Genomic DNA, 25,045 nt, shown 5'->3' with positions numbered 1-25,045 from the left:
CTTTTTTTAAACCTCTTCTCTCTTCCTAATTTGTGTTTTTGGATTAAATAAATATATAATAAATTATAAACTCTCCCGGGCAATCTTCAAAGCACTCTCGAACGACTTGGCCCCTCCAATAAATCCGTTTGCGTGAACAAAAATACCGTCTTCAATACCAACCATTTTGCTCAACTCCTCATCTCTGATTCCTCTCCATTTCTCTTTGATTCCCAACCTGAACTCAAACGATCCACTATTGACAGAAACAGTGCTAATTCTCCAACTGTTGGAAGAATCTTTGTACAATACAAACTTGATAGCCTCTTCGATTCCGAGCTCCTTTTCGGTATTATATAAGTGGGTTTTCCATTGGCAGTATTTTTCTAACTTGATAATAGCCCCAGACTTGTCCACATCAAACCTACCTTTTATGGCATCTTCCACAATAGCCTTGGATTTGACCCAAGAGACTCCATGATATTCTAACACGTTTTCAAACACCTGTCCCATCAAGGCACTGCTCTTTAAAAATTGCTTATCAAAGTCTTCTGGGGTAGGGTCGTTGTACCACTGCGGGTTTAAGTTGGCAATAATACTTGGCAACATCAAGCTTCTGTCGACGAATTTTGGTTCTAAACTAGCGGTAGCAGACTCATCGTATTTGCTGATTCCGTTGTCGTTAGCATCAATACTTTCAATGAACTCCTTGTATATCTTTTCCCAGATTCCCTTGATTATCTCGGAGTCTTGTACACTGTCGGTAAGATTCAATTTGTGTTTGATGATATCTTGTCCAAAGTGCTTGTAGATTAACCCAGCACTACTCAACTTGGTACTGAACCCTGGAAATGTTTCAAAGAACTCTCTTTGATGGTGGTCAAAGTACTTTTCACCATCGTACTTTCCACTCACATCGATGACAATCTCACTTTCTTCCCAGTCCTTAGGGTCTCTGGACCTAATTAAATCGTACTGGCTGTATTTTGGTAATTGTTGAAGCATATAAACAGCAAGAGACTCGTCGGCATGGAAGGAGCCCGAATGGGTACAGATTTTAGACATTTTGAGCTTCTTGAGCACAGACATCAAACTTTGAATTTTCTCATCTCATCTCACGCGCAGAGAAGGGTTTAGGTGCGGGTGGTCATAATGAATATAAAATTAATTTCTTATAAATATAGAAAACTAGCTTAAGCTAATGTGGGCCCCGTCTTGCAAACACATGGTCAATTGAATGTTTTTCTTTGGTGGGTAAACGGTGTCTGTGGTGGAGATTTGAGAGAACATCTGACATAATCTAACCACAACATAAGATGCTTCCGTCAATGCAAATTGTTGGCCAAGACAGATTCTAGGGCCACCATTGAATGGCAAATAAGCCCATCCCAACTTGTTCTGGGTGGCCCATCTTTCTGGCTTGAAAACCTTGGCATCCCTACCATAGTATGCTTCCATTTGGTGGGTTGCAATGATAGAATAAGCAACAGTAGTTCCTTTTCCAACGTAGATGGGGGCACTTTCATCCTTACCACCCCCTTTTGGTAAGGTGGTGTTCTTAGTAGCAACTCTGAAATTATTTGGCACAGAAGGATACAACCTTAACGCTTCGTTAAGAACCCATTTTAAGTATTCACACTTTTTCAAGGTTTCAAAACTAATGTTGCTAATATCTTCTTCGGTACCACTACCAAATTCTTGCAATACAGCTGTTCTTAAGGTTTCCCAAACAACGGGGTTTCTAGATAATTCATAAAACGTGAAACTTAATAAACCAGCCGTGGTATCTCTACCAGCCAACAAAATGTTCAAAGCTTGGTCTCTCAAAACAGTACGATCTCTGGTCTGTTTGGCCAATTCGTATAAAAAGGTGTATCCCCCCTTAGACATTTCACTCAACTTTTCAGGGTCACTTTCCAATACCTTATCAACAAAGTAATTGGTGAAATCGTGTACTCTGCTGTTACTTTCTCTGAATTCCTTGTTGTTGATAAGAAAATAAAAAATCTGGGAATATGCTCTAGTCGACAAGTACACCTGAGAAACATTGAAACTGTCAGCAAACTGATGCTTGGCAGCAAACTCTATATCTGGTACTTCACCAATACTTGCATCTTTCAAGGTGTCGACCGACTCTCCAAACAAAAATTCTGTGGCAGTGTCGATGGTGAACTTGAAGAAATATTCTTGAATATCAAACTCTTTACCTCCAAACTTCTGAATATGTTTGCGCAAAAGCTGAATATGGGGTTCCAATGATCTGACATGTGCTACCTGTTCTCTGGAGAATTGGGGCCTCAACATGGATCTGGAGTCTTTCCATCCCTGGCCATCCAAGGTAAAAATACCATCTCCCAAAAGTGGCTTGAAATGAGCATGTCTGGTTCCTAAGGCAAAGTCATTGAATTGAGTACCCAAAAGGGCCTTGATATTTTCAGGATCTCTAGTAAGAATAACTGGCACTACACCACCAAGACTAATTTTGGATGTCATGGTTGCACCCAAAGACACTTCGCTAAACCTGTCCAAAGTTCCTTCATTCTTTGCCTTGATAGCGTTCTTTAGAAGAACGAGACCAAAACGACCACCTTTAGCATAAGCTGGTGCTTTGCAACCTCTTTTATATGCAAATATTCGGGCTTGAATACTGGAGAGTACTAAATAAAGTACCAACACGGCTGGAATAGCGACGTACCATTTAGATGAATGTTCAGAAAAATGTTCCTTAAACGACATATTAATAATCTGGAGAGAATTAGGCTGATAGCTATTTAGGGCCATATTTATATCTTTGATTTAGATAATTCACATGGAGGTTATGTCTTCACGCAAACAAAGGTCGTGGCGTGTCGACAAAATTGTTGAGTGTGCATCTTTTAGATAGTCCCCTCTCTAATAATGCATTGGATATCGGAACAAACTCCGGATATTCAATTGCATGTGAGTAGGTAATTTGGAACAAGGAGAAATACGTGTGAAGGCCATTGGAATAGATTAATGGGAATATTTTCATATGCCTGACTAGTAATTGTTTATAGCACCAAGTAATGCAGTGAAGTAGCAGTTTTATCTCGGCATGTGACATCTCTTGACCTTCCCCCAACAGATGATTGGACTATAGTCTCCAGACAGAATCTCGTACACTGACTTCCTAGTCTTTTCTGATTTGCTTATACGACTGGAGTTGTTGGGGGGTAAACTGGATCTCCAAATCATCATCACTTTCTTCCGCTTTCTGTTGCCTCTTGTTCTCCTTCAGGGCTTGTCGACTGGCTTCCCGGACCTGTTTCTGATCCATTTTCAACGTCTCCACCGTTGACAGCCACTTGTTTCGCTTGGCTATCTTATCTGTTTTACTCATGCCCAAATTAATCTTTTTGCCCTCTGTAAGCGACCGAAACTCGTCTCTAACGTTGTTATGGGCCTCCACCGTCTTGGCTCTTGCTTGTTCAAGTTGACGGGATCTCAGTTTCAAAAGTCCAATTTTTTCAAACTTGGGCGTATTCAGCATCTTCATAAGCTTCTTCTCCAAGTTGTTGTTAGCTCTTGCATCCATTAACTTGCGCTTGGATCCTTGCTTTTGAAGTATATCCTCTCGAAAATACTTTGAAGAATCAAACTGACTTCGGTTCTGATAGATTCTTGACTCTTCATTAATACTTCGCTCAAGAGGATTGAATAGCTTGATAGACCCATTCAACTCCATCCGCTTATTCTTCAACATCTTCTTTTCCTCTTGAAGCTCGTGGTATTCACAAAGCTTGAATTTAGTACTGATATACTTCTTGCACCCAGGTGCTTGACACTTGCCAATTCCTTCAATAACCCCGATCACCACCAAACTGTTTAGATTCTCTGTGAGGAAAAAGTCAAATCCCTTTGTGTGTTTGTATATGTTTGGATTTAGCACCATCACCAACTCACCTACTATTAACTTCCAGTACCGTTTGTACGCGTCTCCAAAAAGGTTGAGGGAGATGGTATTAGTAAATGTCCCTATTTGGAACCGAACGTACTTTTCGTTTTTGGTAGTGGTAAGAAAGTCTGATTTATCAATTATGTACCCAAAGAAAGCCCAGTTGTCGTACTGTGGTTCTTTGAAGTCAGGCTTCACTATTTTGGCGAGTGCTCTATTGACACTCAATAATTTGATATCGTTCTTCTTGAGGGTTTCATTAATTGTCTGAGCTGAATGGTATCGCGTTCGCATCATCTCTTTTGACAAGGGATCAACCTCATGACAAGGTTCACTTTTTCCCTGGTCAATGTCGAACTCAAACAATCGTTTATCCAAATCAATGAGCTTGATAGGTTTGGCTGCGACTGCGTTAAGACCTTCAATAAACGTCTTGGACCCAGCGGCATCTTTGTTCTTCTTCTCCAAAAGTTGTTGCTTCTTCAAATCGTACTCCTTTTGAAGGTCAAGCAACTCCTCAAGTTCATCTCCAGTGAGCTCTTCATCTGAATTCACCACCTCATCTCTTGGATCTATCATTATCAGTGCTGTTTGCAAATTGAATAAATAAATTAAAATGTTCGCGACTTCGAATCGCGCTTATACTTTGCACCGCTGGTAATTTTGACCACTAGATGGCCAGATCTCGAAGCAAGTCTTTAGTCCAGTCCATTGCGCTGGACGGACCTCATCTCAATGAACACGAGTCAAATGGCTCCTCGGAAGATGATTCTGTTAGAGACTCGTCCCGCCCGCTGGTGGTCAGATCGAAATCCTTTCCAATGTTCAACAAGCTGCCCAAAGATCTACATCTCCTCCATCCCTTCACAGAATCCGACTTCGACAAGATATGGGCTGGTGTTCTTGAAAAGGAACTTTTCAGTGGCTCGGTGGAGTACGACTTTGATCGTGTAAACAGAATCAACCAGTTGAGTCAACATGAGGTGCAAACTTTTCTCAAGATCTTGAATGTCAATTTGAGCCAATTGAACCACTTTCAAACTGATATAGATTCTTTGCTGATCCAGTTGCAAGATATAAACTTGGACTATCAGGCCATCACTTCTAAGACCCAAAATTTCAATTCTAAAGCAACGGAATTGAGTAAGAAAGAAGAGGACTTGAATAAGAAGGCAGAGTCTGTCAGCTTAATCTTGAAGAATTTCGAGAACTTGGATGAGATCACAAAGAAGTTGTCCTCACCCAATAACTTCAGGTTGATAAGATCAAAGTCCTTCAAGAAAATTTTGGAAAATTTGAGTAGTTCCTTGGAGTTCTTAAATCATAGCAACGATAAGGTGAACAGCATCTACTTCAAAAATATCGAAATCTACAAGATAAAGTTTAGACAGTGTATGACAAGATACTTGACTTTGGTAAAGGATTATCTCAATAACGAGTTGAGAAAGTTGGAGAGCTTAGTAAATTCTAATGAAGACTTGGTATCAATTTCAGTATACCATGAATTCGAAAGTTATATTGAGAAGTATAACCAAGAGTTTTACAGTTTCCTGAACTTGATCAAAATATTCATCATCAGAATAGAAGAGAAGCATGAGTTAGAGTATAAGGGTTTGTTACTCGAAGTGTTAAACAACTTTTTCAGAATTAGGTTGGGTTTGATCAACTACTCTGGTAGTTTGTCCAAGATCAACTCTACTGAACTCGTAAAGTACACTCAGGATAATTTATCAGTCATCAAGAAGCTGTTGAATAGAGAGTTTAAACTCTTCAAGCAGCTTTTTGGGTTTGAAGAAACCCCGATTCCTCAATTCATATACTCCCAGTTATACGACTTTTTTAAGAATCTTATCGACCCATTTTATGACGTTATAAGACAAAGGATACTTAAGGAATCAAACATAAGTTTATTATGTCAGTTGACAAACCTATTACAAAACTACTATGAGTTTGAAGAAGACTCTTATCCAGATTCAAACAAAGATGAAATAAACTTTGGAGAAGTATTCCAACCTATCCTTAATGACTGTCAATCAAGACTCATATTTCGGATCCAGTTGTATATTGACAATAAGCTTGTTCCATACAAGCCGACTCCAGAAGATTTGAACATCGGAAACAAGAAACTGACGAAAAACACCCTTGAGGAAGAATTCAGTGACAATTTGTTTGAAGATTTGTATTTGCCATTAGGAAAGGCCTTGACGATACTTTCTAACATCTACGAACTTATAAACTCTGTGGTTTTTGACGATATAGCTCATTACATTGTCCACAGTTGTATCGAAATATTGAGGACCGCTGCTGCATTGTGTCTCAAGTATTCAGGCAAAGTCGATTCCAAATTGTTCTTCTTAAAAAATCTTATTATCTTAAAGTACCAGTTGAACAATTTTGATATCCAGTTTGTCAGGACCGAAACATCATTGGATTTCACTAGTGGTTTGAACGAATTGTATAATTTGATTAAAAATGGAGAAATAATGATCAGCTTGAATCAAAATGGCTGGTTTAACTTGATCAGAAAGACAGTCCCCAAGGTCATAAACAATATGATGGATGCCAAGTTGGAAGTTGAGTTGGAGATCAACAATACCATTAATGAATTGTTGATTGAGTACCTTAATGTCGTTATTGACCCATTGACAGGGCCCAACACCAACGAAGAACAGGCCATTGAAGGGTTCAAGCAATTCAAAGTCAATGTCAACGAGTTTATGCCCAAGTTCAAACTCCAGATTATCAACTATCTCAATGACTCCAACATTCTCCGAATTCTCTTCAACAACTTTATTGAAATCCTCACTAACTACTATCAAAACTACTATAACTCCTTGCAACATGCCAATGTGGACTTAAACGACATAATGGAACCGGAGATATTCAACGTGTTCTTCAATAACATTGTGGATGAATTATTAAACGACGACTCCTTGAACAATAATTTAATAGATATCCAGCCGTTATTGAATTTTGATGAGGAATTAAATCAACTTGTCAACGAAGGAGAAACGAACGTTAATGACGTTACGCAAAGTACTTCCAACAACATTGACGATGCTATGAATCCTCCTGCCAACATCAACGATGGCAAATCAATCTACCTCAACCCAAATGGTGACACACTGTCTCCTGGCGAGCAAAGTTCTAGGAAAAGCATTGATCAAACCCAATAATCTACCTCATGAATAGTAATAAAGTACATCACTGTCGTAGTAAATGTCTCTTGATCGTCTCCACTTACTCACCATCCTCCTCGAATGGATTATAGATGTTCTTTGAAAGCATCTGGTTCAACTCTTGTTTCACATACGGAACCTTGTCAGTCACAATGAACAAATGGGTATCATCCAACTCTTGGAGAACGATATCATTCCTCTCTGCATCCATTTGTAAAATCAATGCCCTGATACTCGGGTCACACTGTACTAGCGTTCCTCCTGTTGCAGACACCATCAGTTACCAAAATCAAACGACAGAAAAATAGTTCGCGATATGTTTTCTACAACTAAAGATACTTGAATGGAAGCAAATACAGAAGACGTAGATGAACAACAGGGTCAAGACCCCATTGAAGAAGCCAACAGGAATTTTCATAGTACAAAAGATACTGCTGTCAGCATTAATGAACCTGTTTCAACTTATACAAGCCATCTTGAAGAAGCTCCAGAAACAGATGATGATAACGACACGGTAGGGAACACAACCTTTGAAACGACCTATGGAAGTGATGAGGACGACTCCAATGACGTTCCTGGCGAAGCTGATATACAAAGAACAGAAGAGATAGATGCCTACAGCATCGATGAAGAAGATGAACCTCCTAAATTGAAGTATTCCCGAATAACTGGTCTCCCGCCTAACTTCTTCTCCAGAGACCCTGTTTCATGTTGTAATATTCACGATGATTACTATATTTTTGCTACCCACTCGGGTATAATTCATGTCACCGACCCTAATTTCACCACCATACGAACTTTCAAGGCCCATAGAGCGTCTATTCTTTCTATATATACTGATGGGCAGTTCTTTGCTTCTGGATCAATGGACGGAACCATTGTCATTGGGTCAATCAAAGACGAAAAGGATATAATAGCCTATGATTTCAAAAGACCTATTCATGCTGTTGTACTTGACCCCAACTACTCAAGAACCAGAAGCTTTGTTAGTGGAGGAATGGCAGGTAAGGTAATTCATTCTAGTAAGAATTGGCTCGGACAACGGTCTGATATCGTGTTGGACGAGAACAACGGTCCTATCGTTGCTATCCACTCCGTTGATGACATTTTGCTATGGATGAACGATAAAGGAATCTCTATTTTCCATACCCAAGCTAGACAAGTTATCAAGGTAATCGACAAGCCAGAAGACTCCCCTAGAAGTGACTTATACTGGCCTCGAGTTCACTCTTTAGAGATGGATAGAGTTTTGATTGGCTGGGCAAATTACATCTGGTGCATACGTGTGTCTATTCGGACCTCTGAAGATAAGAGTGAAATGGCTTCAAATAAATCGAGGATTCTCCCTTCAGCTGCAACTATTTCGTTTAGAGCTGTTCAAGAAAAAAAGGTAGAGATAGAACATGTATTTAAGTTGGACAGTTTAATTGCTGGGATCTCGAGCTTTACCGATGACTACTGGATGATATTGTCTTATGAGCCTCCAACTGCCGATGGTGATGAAAAGGTAAAGTTCAATTATCCTGACTTGAAATTGATAAACTCATTGAATGGTGAGGTTGACTTCGAGGAAGAAATCGGCATGAAGAATATCGATAATCTCGGATTGAATGACTATAGCTTGCACCGTCATATTGGTCTGGACAGTACCAGTTATTTCGTTGTCAGTGCAAAGGATGGGATTATCGCTCAAGAAGTCCAATTAAATGATAGGCTCGATTGGTACATTAGTCACGATCGGTATAGAGACGCATGGGAAATAAGTGAACATTTACTTAGTCCTGAAAAGCGCTTGAACTTGGGTCTTAAACATGTGGATAACTTGGTAAGAGACGACGGTTGGGAACTTGCTTCCCAGCTTTTGGCAGAATATTTGTTCTTAGATGAAGACAAACTACCTGATGGCGATACTAGAAGCACCATTCTCACAACAAAAACTGTAAAGTCTAATAATAGTAGCAGTTCTATGTCGTATGATGAAGACTTCGTGAAGAATGTGGTTCTGCAATGGGAGAGTTGGAGTTCTATATTCATCCAAGCCAATCATATTAAAGAATTGACTGAAGTTATTCCTAGGTCTCCAAAGTTTTCTTTATCGGCTTCAATTTATGATAGTATTCTTTCCTACTGGATTGGAAAGAATGTGAGCAAAACTGTCGAATTGATTAGCGAATGGGATGTTGAACTTTATGATTCAAAGAAAGTTGAAAGTTTGATGGAGACTTCTCTTGAGGGCTCTGAATCCAGCATTCTTCGGAAATGTCTCGCTGATCTTTATGTGAAGACCTATAAACCTCAAAAGGCTGTTGAACATCTAATGAAGTTGAAGGATCCTAATTTATTCATGTTTTTGGCTGATAACCACCTTTTGACTAACTTCTTGTCCGATATTCCTCAGATCATTAAATTGAAGTTCTCTGATGATGAGTACAACAATTTACCTTTGAAAATATTAGAGAATAAGCTACGAGATGTGATTCAAGTTTTGGTTGACCACAGACACGAATTAAATACTAGGTTGATTTTCAACTTGATGGAGCAGCAGCACTTGACGTTTATAAACTACCTTTATTTGGAGAAGTTGAATGATATTGATGACTTTTTGCTCTCAAGTTTTGGTGATGAGAGAGTCAAGTTATATTCTGAATTTGATAGACCCAAACTCCTTCCATTCTTGATGAGAAGCAGTGACTATGACATTGATTTGGCCATCAGCATATGTGAGTCATCTGATTTTATTGAAGAGCTTGTGTACCTTTTAGGTAAGATTGGAGAGAACAAAAAGGCGTTGACATTAATTATCGATAAATTAAATGACCCAGAAGTAGCTATCAACTTTGCCAAGCACCAGAATGATCGAGAGGCATGGAATATATTGTTAGATGAATCAATGACCAGACCCGCATTCATCAAGGCTTTGATTGAGACTGCTGATGACCAGTCCAATCCATTTTATGATCCAATCTCGATTCTCAAACGTATTCCAAACAACGTTAAGATTGAAGGATTGAAGAATAGTGTTTCAAAAATCAACGAAAATAACGAGTTGAATTACCTCATGAACCAATTGATTTTGAAGTTGATATACGGTAGATCTGAAGCCATTTCTAAAGGCTACAGGAGAAACCTACTTAAAGGATATGAAATCGAAACAAATGATGCTATATTCAAAGAGCTCATTGGAAAGTTCCAAACAATTTTATTCTATAATGATTCTCTTGATTCCAATCCTGTCTTCAAGTCCCAGTCTGAAATGTTTCCTCAAGGCATGGCTGTAACTGCGTACACTAATCTTGATAAGAAACTTGAGCATTTACAGTTTCTCACCAACTATTTAAAATCCAAATCAGCTAACGACGATTTATGATTTTTGTGTTCGGTGTGAGGAATCCACAAATATAGTTTACTTTTTTCCCCTTATTTTGATACTACAAGAACAAGAGTCATGAAACCCCAACCAGAAATGGCTGTTTCTTCCACTGAGATGTTTCAAGTTAACCCGACCATGGTGAATGAAGAATTTGCAGCCATTGATAGGCGGTTTTCGTTCAAAAACGTTTTGTTGCAACCGTTTGCAACAAGACAAAAATCAACCACAAGCTCTTTGAGAAAATACAAGAATACATTGCGGAATCTTACCAGCGTCCTGTTCCATAATCCTTTAGCATTCACGCCTTTCTACAGAAAGACACAAGCTTCAGACGACATGATAGACCAGGCCTTGGAACAGTTTTTTGGCCATTCTCCTCCCCATAGGTTCCCGTTGCCCTTGAGAATCAGAGCCGAGGTTGAGCCATTTCCAACCCTATCCACAGAGATAAACTTATTCCCTGCCGTCAGTGACACTTTTGTGTCACTGTTGCCAGTCGGTTCATCTCAATATTCTGCACGGCGTATCATGCGTGAAAACCGATCCCATCAGACTATGTCCCCAACCCCACCCCACAAGCTGGGTCACTGGTTCAGGTGCACTTCCCCTTATCCGCTAAATTCTCTTAATATTGATATCCCGATAGTTCCTGAGGGTATGGCAGATAAGAATGCTTATATAACAGAAGAATACCAAAAATCAAATGATCTTGCTGACGGCCAACGGGATATAAAACGATCTTCTAGTCACCATGATGACCCACCAACACTTGTAATGGGGAGTCTGAATATCAATCTATACCAAAGTGAATTCGATAAAAGAGTTAGTGAAGGGGTGATAAAGACGAGGAAGACTTACACAGACCTTGACGAGTCACTGATCTATAATGGTGATGGAATAGTGTACATTGAATATAACCCGACTAGTTTAGAAAATGGCAGTACCCATATGAAGAGACTTCGGAGCATCTTCAGGCATTAGCCAAAGGGATTAAACCTGGAAACAAAAGACCCAGCTGCTTTTGAAAAGATACTGGTGGCAACATTGTTGGCGTTGCCGAATTTGTCACATCTGGTGAAGGCCACGGCATTCGTTAATGATAATGTTATAGTAATGATGATCAAGATTAAATATAAGAATTCAAGCTTTAAGATCGCTAATACTCCCAATAATAGCCATCCAACCGGTTGCCCGTACAACAAGAACCAGAAAACTTTGGAATCGATAGGATTAATATATCTATTGGGGTCGGCTGTCTCAAACACCCATACGTTTTCAAATTCTCCAGAAGTTGGGGACGTTTGGCTCACTTCGTTCCACCATCTTAAACCTACCAATAGCCTCCCCGAAATGTTCTTTAAGTTCCAGAAATCGGCTGTCACAAGCAATATCAATACAATGAAATGCAAAATGAACCGGTTCTTTTTGGTGATGAACCCAATGAAAAAATTCCCAAATATATAGACAAACATTGGAGCTATTCTGAAGAACAAAAATGCTAACAAGGCTACCGGGTGAGATGATTCCTTGAGTTTCTGAGCCCACGTCCATTCACTGGTATTAGATGGAGCGGTTCCCATATTTCCAGTGGCAGTATCTGTGTATGCGGGTCCTCTGTTATTCGACACATCCAGCTCAATTGGCGTGTATTCAGACATGCTGACTTATGTGTGTTTAGTGAGAAACGTATCGAATAAGCGTTTTGAGATTTCGCGATCACGTCAGAAAATTTGATAAAACATGTTTAACAGATTTATCAGCAAAATAACCAGAACCCAGTTGGAAACAGGGAAGGTATGTACTAAAGCCGGTGCAGAGACGTTTTAGAATCATAATATACTAACTTTTTAGTTTGGGTTCTACCTTTTTACCCCTATTTTGGTGATGATATACTCAGGTATAAACTCAGATGAGAAGTTTAACTTACCAGGATTCTGGCCTGATCCTGCCACTTTGAACCAAATCCCCAAAGAAAGACACGAAATCCAGGCAGAAATAGCTAGAATTAGAAGGGAGAGGGAAGAGAAAAGAAGAAGATTGGAGGAAAGAGCCAAAGAGTTGGGTATCACCGAAGAAGCTTAGGTCTATTAATGATTTTTACTGTACATATGATGAAATATACTTGTTTATATTTGCTATGACATTCGGAGTGAAGGATGTGAGTAGCTACTTATTTTTTATGTCTGGTGTTGGCTCTTGTGTTCTTGTCGACTTTGAATCGTCTTCAAGTTAGTCTTCAAATCTTCAACTGCATCTTTCAGAAGCGGTAAGTATCCTGTCTGTGAAGCCTCGATAATCCTAATGATCAGCTGGAGGAGCTCTTTATCGTTGAAGCTTTTACCGTAGTTCTGAAGATTGCTGACAGAAGAAGACTTGTAGGTTATACCTGAGAATACCCTTGGGAACTGTACAGGCCCACTATACGGAGATGAGGAGGCAGAAGATGGTAAAGAGTCATTCCATTGACTGCTTGGAGTTACTGCAGGGATATGACAGGCTCTTTTTTTTCCATCTGTAGACCCTTGTATTTCGTGAGAGAGCTTATGCTTCAAGAGTTGAGTTTGTGACTCTTTAGGAAAACTTTCCAAATGCCTAAGTGAAGGTTCGGTATCTCTCAACTCGTCAGCTGCTGTTAGTAATGCCTTAATAGACATGTTATTATCAAGTCCCAATCTGAACTTGTCTCTCTTTTCTGTGACAGTAGTAGGGATATCGACTGGGTTAATTAGGGCCAAGTCAAGATTGTTCATGGTTGGTATTAGTGGCCCTGAATCAGTTCTAATCGTACGTGAAACCGTGTCGACATTGTTGGCATCATCAAGTATTTGAAAGTCATTATATTCGTTCAACGATGGATTGAGCATTTGGCTCATCACCCAATTATCATCAGCTGATGGTTTGTTTTCAGTATCATTAGTATCGTGTTCATGAGTAAGACTCGACTCCAGAAGGCAACTGGTCACAATTTCATCAATGGAAATATAGTTTAAGGTGGCCTTGGACCTTTCGTTAACCAAGCCCAATAGTTCATCAGTTGTCCAAGGTAGTACCACATTAAGATTTTTCATAATCTCATCGAGTTTCATATAGCCCTTAGACGCATCCAAAGACTTAGTACCGCCGCCCAACATCAAGATTAATTTTGAGTCCTGGGGCCAGGTTTTCTGGATGTTAATTAAATGTGTTCGGTGCCAAGCTGATAAAACTCTTTCTGGAGTGATTGACTCCCAGGCTCGTTTAATCCACTCAATTGCTTTCACAAGCGGAATGGCATAATCTGATTCGGAAAGCACGTCTGTAGTTAAAGAGTTGGAGTCGATTTTGTAGTCGACACCAAAGTTCATATTGTTTTTTTGGGCTTGCTTATGTAGCCTTTGCTGGATGTTGATCATCTCTAAGTATTGTTGTAATCTGTAAAGGACCTTGAACTCATGAACAATTCCAAAGTTCATGGGACAGTAATCGAAGTTCACTCCATTGAATAGCGAATTGAATGGAGACTTGTGGTTGGTATTATTCTTAAGGTATATCAATTTAATGTTGTTGAACTTCAAGTTGAGGATTCTGTGAGTAGATGAATCATCAAGAATTATCAAAATCTTCCGACCAGGAGAATTATTTGCTAGTTTGTGTTCCAAAGTAAGCAAGTAGTTGTGAAAAATGGTTGAAGTGATCCACTTATTGATATTATTTTTGTAAAAAATGTTATAGGTTTCAGTTATCTTATTCATAAGATTGACCTGAGCATGAGCCGAAGTATCCAAATAACTGCGGTGAAAGTTCTTCAAAGACGCTACCGAACTTTGAGAGACATCAAATTTGTCATGTTTCCCCACGATCAATGGAGTCAACTTTTCAGAACCATCTAAATTAGTTCCAAGCATAATTGTTAACGAGTTTTCAGTCGAGCTCGAAGATTGTTTCAATCCTTTATCAATGGAATTGATGTCAAAAATTTGATCCAAGGGCAGCGAGTAAAATAGCTGAAACTCATCAATTGTAAATATGTCTTTGGGGCCGTACCCGTCCCTAGCAATCAAGTTTGAAAGATACGTTTTTAACTCGATCTTATCATCTAAAAGCCAAATCTTATTCAACTTGTACCCAAAATTTTGAGCGATATCTTCCTCAGATCCCGTTAAATTGATATTAAGACTCTTTGTGAACTGATAGCACCATTTCAGTCGAAAAATACCGTCTCCATTCTTCACATCCACTGGTAAACGTGTCCATATCGCATTAGCAGTGGATTGAATAATAGGTGTAGTCATGGGGAGTTTCTCCCAAATAGATTGAGTGACCCACTCGGTCAAAATCTGTCGAAGTATGGGATTCAGTCTCTTACGCCTTCTAACCAACGTGAACTCTGTCTGTTTGGAAGCCACCAAATCATTTTTACTGCTCAAAATCCTAGAAATCGTAGTTTGACTTGGCTGAGTAGGGCTGTTAAAGGTTTCTTTCGCCCATCGTGCAAGCTCAGCTTGTGTCATATTGGGGTGGGCTTCTGCTTGAAGGCATATATCTATCTTCTGTTTGATCGTATAACCCATGCCGATTGCTTCTACTGCATGTTTATTTTGCAATATTTGGTTTATGCAATCGTAGAAATATCACCAGATCTCGGTTTTCTGAGATGCGAACGGCAGTGAGAGAGCCGCAGAGGCTAATTGATGTTGATCTCCTTTTTAAAATGGGTACTTCTTCTAGGAAGAGCTTATCTTTGTTGTAGTATTGATTCCCATTTGACTGATACCTTTAATACGTAAAAAAAGATCCTAATAGCTAGAGATTATTCAAATATGCTTTCCTATCACCGGAAGAACTGTCGCAGCCACTTCGGGTTAATGTATGCACTTAGAGGGAAACATCAATTTAAATAAACATCAAACTATATGAACACACCTTAAGCACACAAGCATTTACTTTGATGTGAATTCTACAATCTTCTCTAATAATTGATCAACATACTTGTCCACTTCAATACAAAGACTGTGTTGAGCATCATCGAAGGACACCAATTCCTTGTGCACGTTATCATTCAATAAATCATAAAACTTTTTGGTACCCTCATACCAGTTAACGTGATCATTCTTACTGTGGAACACCAACAAAGAGATATCGGGGTCAAATTTGGCCACATAATGGCTTTTAGTCAAAGCTTCACCTCTTTCTAACATACCCATGAATAAAGGTCCAGTGATCCAAAACTTCTTGTTATGTCCTTTAATGTACTTGATCCACTTTTCGTTAGACGTGATATAATCGTAGTTCAATCCTGCATCGATTCTTACATTAGGGAGATACTTGCTGGCAAAAGTTCCAAATCCTTTCAATATAAAGTTGGGAGATGTCGAAGGATGAAGTAACACCTCTGGTGCAGTGGCAATGATGGTTTTGACGTATTCCTTATACTTTCCTCTGATACCATAGTTCAATATGATTCCTCCTCCCATGGAATGGCCCATCAAAATCAATTTGTCATCTTTGTGGGGGGTGATTTCAAGGTTCTTTTTGATCATGAAGTCCAAATCGTTGAAAGTATGAGCTTCATTGGTCTTTCCGATATCCTTGGTATCAGAGGTTTCTCCGGCTCCTCTTTGGTCGAAGAAAAAGATGTCAAATCCCAAGTCGGACAATCTGTCAAAAAATTCAGTATATATGAGGGAGTCCTCTGAAAAGCCGTGCACGAAAAGAATTCTACCCTTATAGGTACCAGTATGTTCCCAAAAGACCGTCTTGAACTTCAATCCATCAAATGGAATAAATTCGACTTTGGGTTCTTTTTTAGGACTGTAAGGTATTGGAGGTACAGCGGTCATTATCAACTAGTATGTGATATAGATAGATACAAATTAATTATGGACGTGGGGCGACCCCGATTGCGCGAGAAAATGAACATGCGACAGCCTCCAGCTTGGAACAAGCTGCATGTGCAATTAGTTGGCTGTGAGTAATGAACTGTTTCAGGGTAGAAAACGACAGTTTGAAAATAACGTGGTGGTGTTCGGACATTTGTAGACCTCCTATAATAGCTGCAAAAAGAATATGAACTTATATACAATCGTTTCACGCGTGAAATATGCAAATTTCACTTATTTTAAAAAGGTGAACTTTTTACAAAATTCGTTTTAATTATCGCTCCGTCGTGCGACACCTTAGACAATTTGACCTCCCGTCCGATATCATCGCAAAAGCGCCTTAAATAATACTCTCCGTCCCACTCTTTCTTCGCATACCTTATATCTCTTCATCAGCCCCCATATTCCCCAACGCACAATTTCCCCCTTCAGTGTGAACCAATAATATTGTAAATAATATTAATCACTCGCAATCAGGTACATACAGGAGACCTCGCGATTCAAGCAACACCTCAAACACAAATCAACGATAAATCATTGTTTGAAACACACCCATTATCCACATAATAGTATCATGGATTTTGAAGAGCAATTAGAAAAGGCTGAAAAGTCTGAATCTCCCTCATTAGTTGGATCTAGTGTCCGGTCGGCAGATGATTCTCCCCACAACAATTACATACACCCTGAGAAATATAAAGGGGTCAAGTCGTCTGGTTCACCTGCTAAGAAATCCGGACTCAGCAAGGATATCACCGCTTCTTTGGATGATTTGATGAGAGAAGGAGCATTGATTGCATCTGAAGAGAACTTTGAGGATTATTTGGACCCAGAAGGTGCTGTTAAAGACGACGCTAAGTACTCCGGATCTCCACCAGGTGTCGACGAGAAAGAACAAGTGGAAACTACCAGTACCGAAAAGTCCGATGTACTCCACGAGAGTGTTGACTTTATCAACTCTGTTGCTGATACAACTGAAGCTGCCGGAAAGCAAGTGCCTCCTTCGTCAACTACCACTAGTATCCAATTCCAACCGTTGCTTGATGACACCGTCAACAACAACAATAGTGTTTATTCGCAAGCTGACTACTCGAACCCTAACTTATCCGAGTACCAATTGAATAACCAGATCCAGAACCACGAAGACTTGTTGGCGAAGGTGAAGCGTGAAGATCCTCATCTTAAGGAAACCAGAAGAGAGAAAAACGAGGAGTTCAGGAGACCTGAGGCTAAAACCCAACTGCTGTTCAACCCGTTACCTTTGGTAGAAAATGGTCAAAGAGGTGGGCCGGAAGGCTTCCATTCTCCATACTTCTTTAAGGATACCAGAGCTGAGTCCGTTGACAGGTCAAGGTCGAGATCAACATCCAGATCGAGAGGCTTGAGACCTCATTTGGCTAGAGGTGATTCTTATAAGTACACTAAGGATGAAGATCCTTCCAAGTATGAATTACCTCCGGACTACAATAAACCAATTGAGGAAGAGCGTGATGAAAGAAGATCGAGACAATCCAGACCAACAATGGGTGAGTCGATTGCTGCTGTTGAGGAAGAAAAGATTAACAATGAAAAGTATCAAAGTCAATTGTTATCTAGAGAACATTCTTTGTTAACCACCGGGGACTACACAAACTTCAATGTAGATAACCCTTCGCGTGAGCCTTCAACCCCATATCAGTTTAAGTCCAGTGCTTACTCTACTGATTATTTGAGATCGATTTCAAGATCAAGGTCAAGACAACCCCATTTCGATCAGAATGAAAAAAACGATGCCAATCCCGCAGAGTTGTATAAAGAAGGTGCCTTGATCAATGAAGACCCGTACTCGGCTATCGATAACTTTGATAGCTTAGTTGATAAGGCCATCAAGGCTCCTACGAAGACAGAAGTTAAAGATACATCAGAAGAATTGGAAGTTGCTGACGAGCAAAAGGAGGAACCTGAAACCAGCGAAGAACCTAAGGCAGAAGAAGTATCTGATGAGGTTACTGGCACTGAGGTAGAAAAAACTGAACCAGAAAAGGGTGAAGATGTGGAAGAAATTGAACCAAAAGAAGAAGAAAACTTAGGAGATATCCAGGAGGACAAGGAACCTGAAGAGATTGCTTCTGATGAAAAGGAAGAATCTGTGGTGGATACAAAATCTGACGTGGGACAGGCGGTAGAAGAGGCTCAAACCGACAGAGTATCCATTGAAGAGTCAAAAGAAGTTTCTGAAGAAGTAACCAAAATTGAAGAGTCAAAAGAAGTTTCAGATGACCTAACCAAGAAGATTGAAGTAGCTGAAGAATCTGAGAAGACCTCTAGTGAAACCGTTCCTGTTACCGAAATCAAGGCCATTGACATCAAAGATGATGACTTCGATGACTTTGACGTCTCTCCCGAAGAATTGCGCAAACATTTGGAATCTCAACCAGTATATCTCTTTACGTCTTTGATTGGAGGAATGCAAATCATTCACAAAACGAACAGATTGCAAACAATTTTGAAAGCAAATGAAATCCAGTTCACCGCCCGTGACTTGGGGACTGACGATGAAGCCAAAAAAATCTGGAGAAGATATTCCAACGGCAAGACTTTGCCAGGAATAGTGAGAGGAGACGATTTCATTGGGAACTGGGAAGACTTTGAAAGTGCCAACGAAGAATATCGTGTCCGTGAATTGTTGTATGAAACCCTTTAGTGTCAATAGAACAAGTAGCCTTTACAGTAATAAACTCTTTTATTTCCTATTGTCTTTATTCTCGTAATCAATTTACGAGAAAAATCCGGATTCCGGCGTGTAAATGCCCAACCGCCAAAATTTCTCACAACTGCCAACACCACAGATCTAATCCAAATTTTTCATATCTGTCGATTCCAAGTGGCATTTTATAATAACTGCTTTTCTCCAGCTTACCCCCTAAGCTCTTACCCCCGTTTAAAGCTTGTACCAGGTAGATCGTCATCCAGTGGTTAAGCTTTTCTGTATCACCCATTGTCTTTCTTAAATCGTTACCAAAAGTTGTATTTTGGAATCAGTGTGGTGTCCATTTGTGTTTAGTGTTTTTTTTTGGTGATTTCCCTCCTTATTTCTAGATCTGTTTCCCATGTCTACTCCTGCTGAAATTATTGCTGCCCGTATTGCTGCCCAAGCCAATAAGGCTTCCCAAGAGGATTACAATGATTATTCCGATAGTGACGTTGACGATGGTGTTTCATCATTGACAGCTTCCATTCCTTCTTTGACCGATGAGTCCGCTTTCCCCACATTGGGAGGTGGCAAGAAACCCAATACTACTGCTTCTGTAGGTGCTTCTTGGGGACTTGGAGGCAGTGCTACTGCTAGTAAGAGTCCTTCAATTGGTTCCAACGGAAAGTTCAAGAGTTCGACTATTCAAGAAGCTTTTTCTTTGGATGCTGATGACCAGTTGAATATGGATAGACCTGAGTTTATCAAAATCTTGACAACTGTCAAAGCTGAGACTAAGACTAGTATTGAATGTACTACTTCTCAACATACCAAAAGGAGAACCTTCTTGATTACTGGTAAGCCAGAGGATGTTAAGTTGGCCAAAAGATTGGTTATTAAGAAATTGACAAAGCCTGTATCTACCAGCTTTGAAGTTCCTGCCAAGTTGAGAGCTAAAATTATTGGCCCTCAAGGTAAAGTTTTGAGGCCCATTATTAGCGAATCTGAAGTTAAGATTGAGATTGGAGCTGAAGAAACATTTGTCGATGGAGATGCATCGAACGACGATATCTTCAATAAGGTCATAACCATTGTCATTTATGGTGATACCGAAGGCTGCAAGTTGGCTAAGGGAAGAATCCTAGATATAGTGAAGGACGAAACCAAGAACTTGTCCATCAAGATCTCAGTTGATGAAACCGTCAAGCCTTTTGCTGCGAAATTCTTGCAAGATTTTATTGATGAACAATTCAAGGAATTGGATATTTTAGTTCCTGAGTTTAAATCTTCAAAGAACGTCATTACTATCATCGGTGAAAGAGAATTGGCTTTGAGTGCCAAAGATGAGATCAACTCAAAATTGGCACAATTAGCCTCTAAGCTTGTCATTGAAGATGTTCCAATTCCGAAGTTGAAGCACCAATTCTTACCAATTGACCAGATATTAGAGGAAGAAAATGTCTTGATTAAGTTGCTTGGAACTGGAGTTCAATTTATTGGTGAGAAGGCTAAAATTCCTGTGGCCAAAGAGAAAGCCAGACAAACCACTTCACAATATAAAATTGAAGTGTTGGATATGTCTAAGGCTCATAAGGGTAACATTCCTCACGTAAGTGCTGTAGCTGAATTCTTGAAAGTTCAAGGATTCTTCAACCAAGTTGGTCTCAAACACGGCGTTGTTGTCAACGCTCCCTCCAAGTCTGTTTTGGATACTGCTACAATAACTTCTATTCCTATTGAGTTTGTGGTCAACTCAGCTGAAGTTAGTGACGAAAATATCAAAGCTGCTAAAAAGGAAGTTGTTTCGACCGTGAACAAGTTGGCTCCAGATTCCGTGAAAGTCATCGATGATATCGACAGCTTCTTGATTTCTAAGGTCCCTTCTGCCATCGATAGCTTGGTTAAGGAGAATAATATCACTTATGTTATTTTGAATAACAGAATCTCCTTGTTCACAAATGACAGTTCTGTTCAAGACTCCGAAGACTTCGAGTTCGAAGACACTTCAAAGATCAACGAAGCTTTCGAGTCTGTTGATGCTGCATTGAACTCTTTGAGAGAGTTAAAATCCGACCTTGAGACAGTGGTGTTGGAAGTCCCTGGTTCAATCCAAAAGTTCGTTTCTGGTCGTGGTAACACAACCTTAAATGCCATCATTGGTGAGGTTGAGCCACATTCAGTTGCTGTTAAGTTGAACTTTGATGGAGAGATCCAGTCCGAAGATAAATTGCATATTCATGGTTTGAAATCCCAAGTGGCCTCAGTCCAAAAATCTATTGAAAGAGTTATTAATGATGCCAAAGAGTATGGTGATAAATATGTTTCCACTGTTTCCATTCCATCCACTACATTGTCGAGATTAATTGGCAAAAATGGTCAATTCTTGAACTCCTTAGTAAACGAATTTGGTGTGCGGATCGATGTTGCCGAAGAAGAGGACCAGAAAGAAAATAAGAAGACTGAAATTGCTCTTACTGGTATCAAAAAAAATGTTGAATCTTGTCAGGCTAAGATTGTATCTTTGTCCAAGAAGTGGGCTGATGAAACCCTTGTTAGAATCAAGATTGAAAGCCAATACCACAGAAGATTGATTGGTGCCAACGGTAAATTTATCAACAGATTACAAGACAAATATGGAGTTAGAATAAGATTCCCTAGTGCTATCGAATTGAGCTCAAACTCTCCTGATGCTCCTAAAACCAAGGATGAAGTTACTATTAAAGGACCTTCAAAGGCTGTTGCTGGAGCTAAAGATGAATTGGAGGAATTTTACAGGTTTGAAAAGGAAAATGGATTTGAACAGACCATTGAAATATCAACTAAAGTTATTCCAAGAGTCATTGGTAAGTCTGGTGAAACCATTAATGATATAGCAGATGCAACCGGAGTTGAATATCAATTCAAAAGAGACAACGTTAAAGAAGAGGAAACGGGAGTGGTAGAAGTTAAATTGACCGGTTCTAAATCTGCCTTAAAAGAAGCCATCAGTAGAATTCAAAGCATCGTTGATGAAGCTGAAAACTTTGTTTCTATTGATGTGGAAGTTGACTCCAAGTATCACAGAGATATTATTGGTCAGAATGGTTCCAAAATGAGGGAAATAATCAGCATTGCAGGAGGGGATTCTTTACCTCCTTATAAGTACCATAAGTTGTTGAACCTTCCAAACGCTGGAAGTGGATCAAACTTGGTTAACTCTCAAGGTCCCAAGGAAATTGTCAACAAGATTGTTTCTCAATTAAACGATCTAGTTGCATTAAAGGAAGCTTCGGTTTTGATTGAGGTTGAGGTTCCTAAAGAAAAACAAAGATTTCTTGTTGGACCTTCTGGATCCACTCGTCAAGCTTTAGAAAAAGAATTTGGTGTTTCGATTGAAGTGCCAAGACAAAATGATGACTCTGCTGTTGTGAAGGTAAGTGGTTTACCAGAGCAAATTGAAGCTGCTAAGCTCAAGATTCAGGAGTTGACCAAGGATGACTGGAATGATTCCATCGACATCCCAGAAAACCTTCATTGGTTTGTCAGTGAAGGAGGACAAGTGTTCAGGACCCTCAGATCTAACTTTAATGTTGATGTTGGACATGATAACTTGACTAGAAAAGCATCAAAATTGTCTAATGCCTCTTTCCCTAAGGTACCAGAAGATTCTTTGCCTACAGATGATGATAAGGTCAAATTTATTATTCAAGAACGTGAAGTTGTTGATGGTGCCAATATCATTCCATGGAGATTGAAGGGTGAAAAGGAAAATACTGTCAAAGCATTGAAATTTTTACAACACAGATTACAGTTGGCTCAAGAAGCTGATCATTGTGCTTGGTTCTATTCATCAAAGCCATCCAGCTTTTCTAAGGTGATTGGTCCTGGTGGATCCACCGTCAAGAAGATTAGAGAAAAATCAAAGTCTCAGATCACTATTCCAAGAGCATCTGACCAAAACAGTAACTATATCTATTTGGTAGGGAGCAAGGACAATTTAGAAGTTGCTAAAGGTTTGATTGAGACTTTGCTCTAGGTTTTAATCGTTAATTATATTCAATTCACGTTTATATTTTTCAGTATCTGGCTTCTTTGTATCGTTGCAACGCTCTTTCTCTGCCAAATTTATGCTCAACTATGGGAAAAGGATAGTCATTTATTGTTGAATAATTGTTCTTTGAGTAGGGCTGATGAATGTCTTTTTCATCCACCTCAGCCAATTCCGGAACCCACTTCTTGATATAGTGACCATGTGGATCGAACCTTTCTGACTGCAAGTAAGGGTTGAAAATTCTAAAATAAGGCTGAGGATCAACGCCTGTACTTGAGCTGAATCCCCAACCTCCATTGTTGGATGCAAAATCACAGTCGATAAGGGATTCCAGAAAGAATTGTTCTCCATATCTCCAGTCTAAAAGTAAATGTTTGGAGATAAAACTGGCCACAATCATTCTGCTCCTATTGCTCATGAATCCAGTTTGATTCAATTCCCTCATACTTGCATCGATAATAGGATATCCCGTTTGCCCCTTGCACCATGCATCAAAATGATCTTGATTATACTCCCACTTGATGTCAGAGTATTCCAAATGGAAGGGCCTAAACATGCTGACATGAGGCCAGTTACAAAGAACATGTTTATAAAAATCTCTCCAAGAAACTTGTCTTACCCACTGGATTGCACTCTTATTTCCTTGATCTACCTGTTTCAACAAATCAGTCTTAAGGATCTCCTTGACAATAGTTCTACAATTCAAACTCCCATTGGCAATGTAGTGACTGATATGTGATCCTACATCCTCGTCAAGCTGATTACGCTTCTCTTCATATTTCATAATCTTTTCTGACTTGAGATATTCCAGTAGTTTAATGTTTGCAGCCAATTCTCCTGGTTCATACAAATTTTCATAGTTTTTCAATTGCACGCTGTTCAACTCTTTGTTCTTTGGAACCAAAGGAGCTTCATAATCAAACTTGTTTGCAGCTGAGGGGGCATTGGGTTCAGGGGCGGGAAAATCGTCGATAGAATGACTATTAACATACTTGTTCCAAGCCTTACTCCAAGGCGTGAACACCGAGTACTGAGTTCCTTTACCTGATGCTAACAACCCTGGTTCTACTACACAAGTATCGTGAAATGATAGGAAGCTGAACTTCTCCTGTTGATGTAAATGCACAAAGTCTCTTAACTCATCCACTTCGTAACTGATATTTGCTGTCAAATGATTAAACAGGTTTGACGACATAAAGTTACTGATTGACTCCGTATAGTCTGCCTTTCTGTCAATCTTCAACACCACCAAAGGGATATTCCTTTCACCCAATGACTTTTGGAGCACATCCAAAGTGTCTAGTTTGAACCTGAGCTGAAAATTACTTATGGAGTGACAGTATAGCTCTTCAAGGCAATACACGAAAAGCCCGATTAACGGCACTTGAAAGTCCGCCTTGAGCTTTCCAGCCTCGTAAAAGCCCTTATTATTTGAAACTCTCAAGTCATTGTTAAACAAGTGCACTACCCCCTTGCCTGGCTCAAGGCTTTTGGTTTGATGAATGCGAATGTCATTCAACACGTTGATTGGCTTGTTCTCATCCTTGAGGTACCTTTGGGCCACCTGTTTGTCGGTAATTTCCGACGGGTAGTATTTGTTGTGGAACTGGGGTAACTGAGGCTCAAGTTTTTGTCTCTTTGAAGAAGACATAGAGAATGTAAGGCGGAGGGTAAAAGCCTGGGGATGCTCTATGTTTAAAAATCAAAATAGTTTAGTTGCTACTTCGCAGTCTTTCAATTGCTTCCCTTTTGCAACAATTAGCAATGGTCTGTGTGTATACAATTGCAATCATATAGAATGAAAGATCTCGGTAGCCGAATGATCTGAAAGTTATTTCTTTCATCACTTTTCCCCAATAAGCCACATCGACGATCGAAGATGAGCGTGTATATATTCGGGACAGCCTGTAAGGCGTTCAATGCCAGCAAATCCCAGATTTTTCGCCCTATATGAAACTATAAAATCACAGTTTCCTTATTAAAACTGTGGATGCTCATCGGGGCAGAGGGAAAACGCCTGTTCCTGATGTTTGAACTTTCGCGTT

General features: G+C 39.6%; 10 protein-coding genes across 10 annotated transcripts; 5 read left to right on the top strand and 5 right to left on the bottom strand. All coding sequences in view use genetic code 12, as the record gives it.

Moving 5' to 3' along the window:
- Positions 1–63: 63 nt before the first annotated feature.
- PSN45_000727 (uncharacterized protein) lies at positions 64–1,044 on the bottom strand (the record flags this gene model as incomplete). The annotated part of the gene is made up of 1 exon (XM_006688119.2): positions 64–1,044. One exon carries the CDS (start codon positions 1,042–1,044, stop codon positions 64–66), a length of 981 nt encoding a protein of 326 aa, XP_006688182.1.
- A 123-nt stretch (positions 1,045–1,167) lies between these two features.
- On the bottom strand, positions 1,168–2,715 carry PSN45_000726 (uncharacterized protein; the record flags this gene model as incomplete). Its single annotated transcript, XM_006688118.2, has 1 exon — positions 1,168–2,715. One exon carries the CDS (start codon positions 2,713–2,715, stop codon positions 1,168–1,170), a length of 1,548 nt encoding a protein of 515 aa, XP_006688181.2.
- A 415-nt stretch (positions 2,716–3,130) lies between these two features.
- On the bottom strand, positions 3,131–4,474 carry PSN45_000725 (uncharacterized protein; the record flags this gene model as incomplete). Its single annotated transcript, XM_066157506.1, has 1 exon — positions 3,131–4,474. The coding sequence occupies one exon, from the start codon at positions 4,472–4,474 to the stop codon at positions 3,131–3,133; it is 1,344 nt and encodes a 447-aa protein (XP_066013603.1).
- A 95-nt stretch (positions 4,475–4,569) lies between these two features.
- Positions 4,570–7,071, top strand: COG3 (Golgi transport complex subunit 3; the record flags this gene model as incomplete). The annotated part of the gene is made up of 1 exon (XM_006688117.2): positions 4,570–7,071. The coding sequence occupies one exon, from the start codon at positions 4,570–4,572 to the stop codon at positions 7,069–7,071; it is 2,502 nt and encodes an 833-aa protein (XP_006688180.1).
- Positions 7,072–7,417: 346 nt separating this feature from the next.
- On the top strand, positions 7,418–10,441 carry VPS41 (Vacuolar protein sorting-associated protein 41; the record flags this gene model as incomplete). The annotated part of the gene is made up of 1 exon (XM_066157505.1): positions 7,418–10,441. One exon carries the CDS (start codon positions 7,418–7,420, stop codon positions 10,439–10,441), a length of 3,024 nt encoding a protein of 1,007 aa, XP_066013602.1.
- Positions 10,442–11,421: 980 nt separating this feature from the next.
- TVP23 (Golgi apparatus membrane protein tvp23) lies at positions 11,422–12,102 on the bottom strand (the record flags this gene model as incomplete). The annotated part of the gene is made up of 1 exon (XM_006688858.1): positions 11,422–12,102. One exon carries the CDS (start codon positions 12,100–12,102, stop codon positions 11,422–11,424), a length of 681 nt encoding a protein of 226 aa, XP_006688921.1.
- Positions 12,103–12,184: 82 nt separating this feature from the next.
- Positions 12,185–12,526, top strand: PSN45_000721 (uncharacterized protein; the record flags this gene model as incomplete). Its single annotated transcript, XM_006688114.2, has 2 exons — positions 12,185–12,238; positions 12,296–12,526. The coding sequence occupies 2 exons, from the start codon at positions 12,185–12,187 to the stop codon at positions 12,524–12,526; spliced, it is 285 nt and encodes a 94-aa protein (XP_006688177.1).
- Positions 12,527–16,876: 4,350 nt separating this feature from the next.
- Positions 16,877–18,982, top strand: PSN45_000720 (uncharacterized protein; the record flags this gene model as incomplete). Its single annotated transcript, XM_066157504.1, has 1 exon — positions 16,877–18,982. The coding sequence occupies one exon, from the start codon at positions 16,877–16,879 to the stop codon at positions 18,980–18,982; it is 2,106 nt and encodes a 701-aa protein (XP_066013601.1).
- Positions 18,983–19,388: 406 nt separating this feature from the next.
- Positions 19,389–22,985, top strand: PSN45_000719 (uncharacterized protein; the record flags this gene model as incomplete). Its single annotated transcript, XM_006688112.2, has 1 exon — positions 19,389–22,985. The coding sequence occupies one exon, from the start codon at positions 19,389–19,391 to the stop codon at positions 22,983–22,985; it is 3,597 nt and encodes a 1,198-aa protein (XP_006688175.1).
- Positions 22,986–23,025: 40 nt separating this feature from the next.
- On the bottom strand, positions 23,026–24,651 carry PHR1_1 (DNA photolyase phr1; the record flags this gene model as incomplete). The annotated part of the gene is made up of 1 exon (XM_006688111.2): positions 23,026–24,651. One exon carries the CDS (start codon positions 24,649–24,651, stop codon positions 23,026–23,028), a length of 1,626 nt encoding a protein of 541 aa, XP_006688174.1.
- Between the last annotated feature and the right edge of the window lie 394 nt (positions 24,652–25,045).

The sequence above is a fragment of the Yamadazyma tenuis genome, chromosome 1, assembly GCF_029203305.1.
Source record: "Yamadazyma tenuis chromosome 1, complete sequence".
In the NCBI taxonomy this organism is placed as follows: Eukaryota; Fungi; Ascomycota; class Pichiomycetes; order Serinales; family Debaryomycetaceae; genus Yamadazyma; species Yamadazyma tenuis.
Note: the sequence above shows the minus strand (reverse complement) of the source record. Positions and strands in the feature narration are given on the sequence as shown.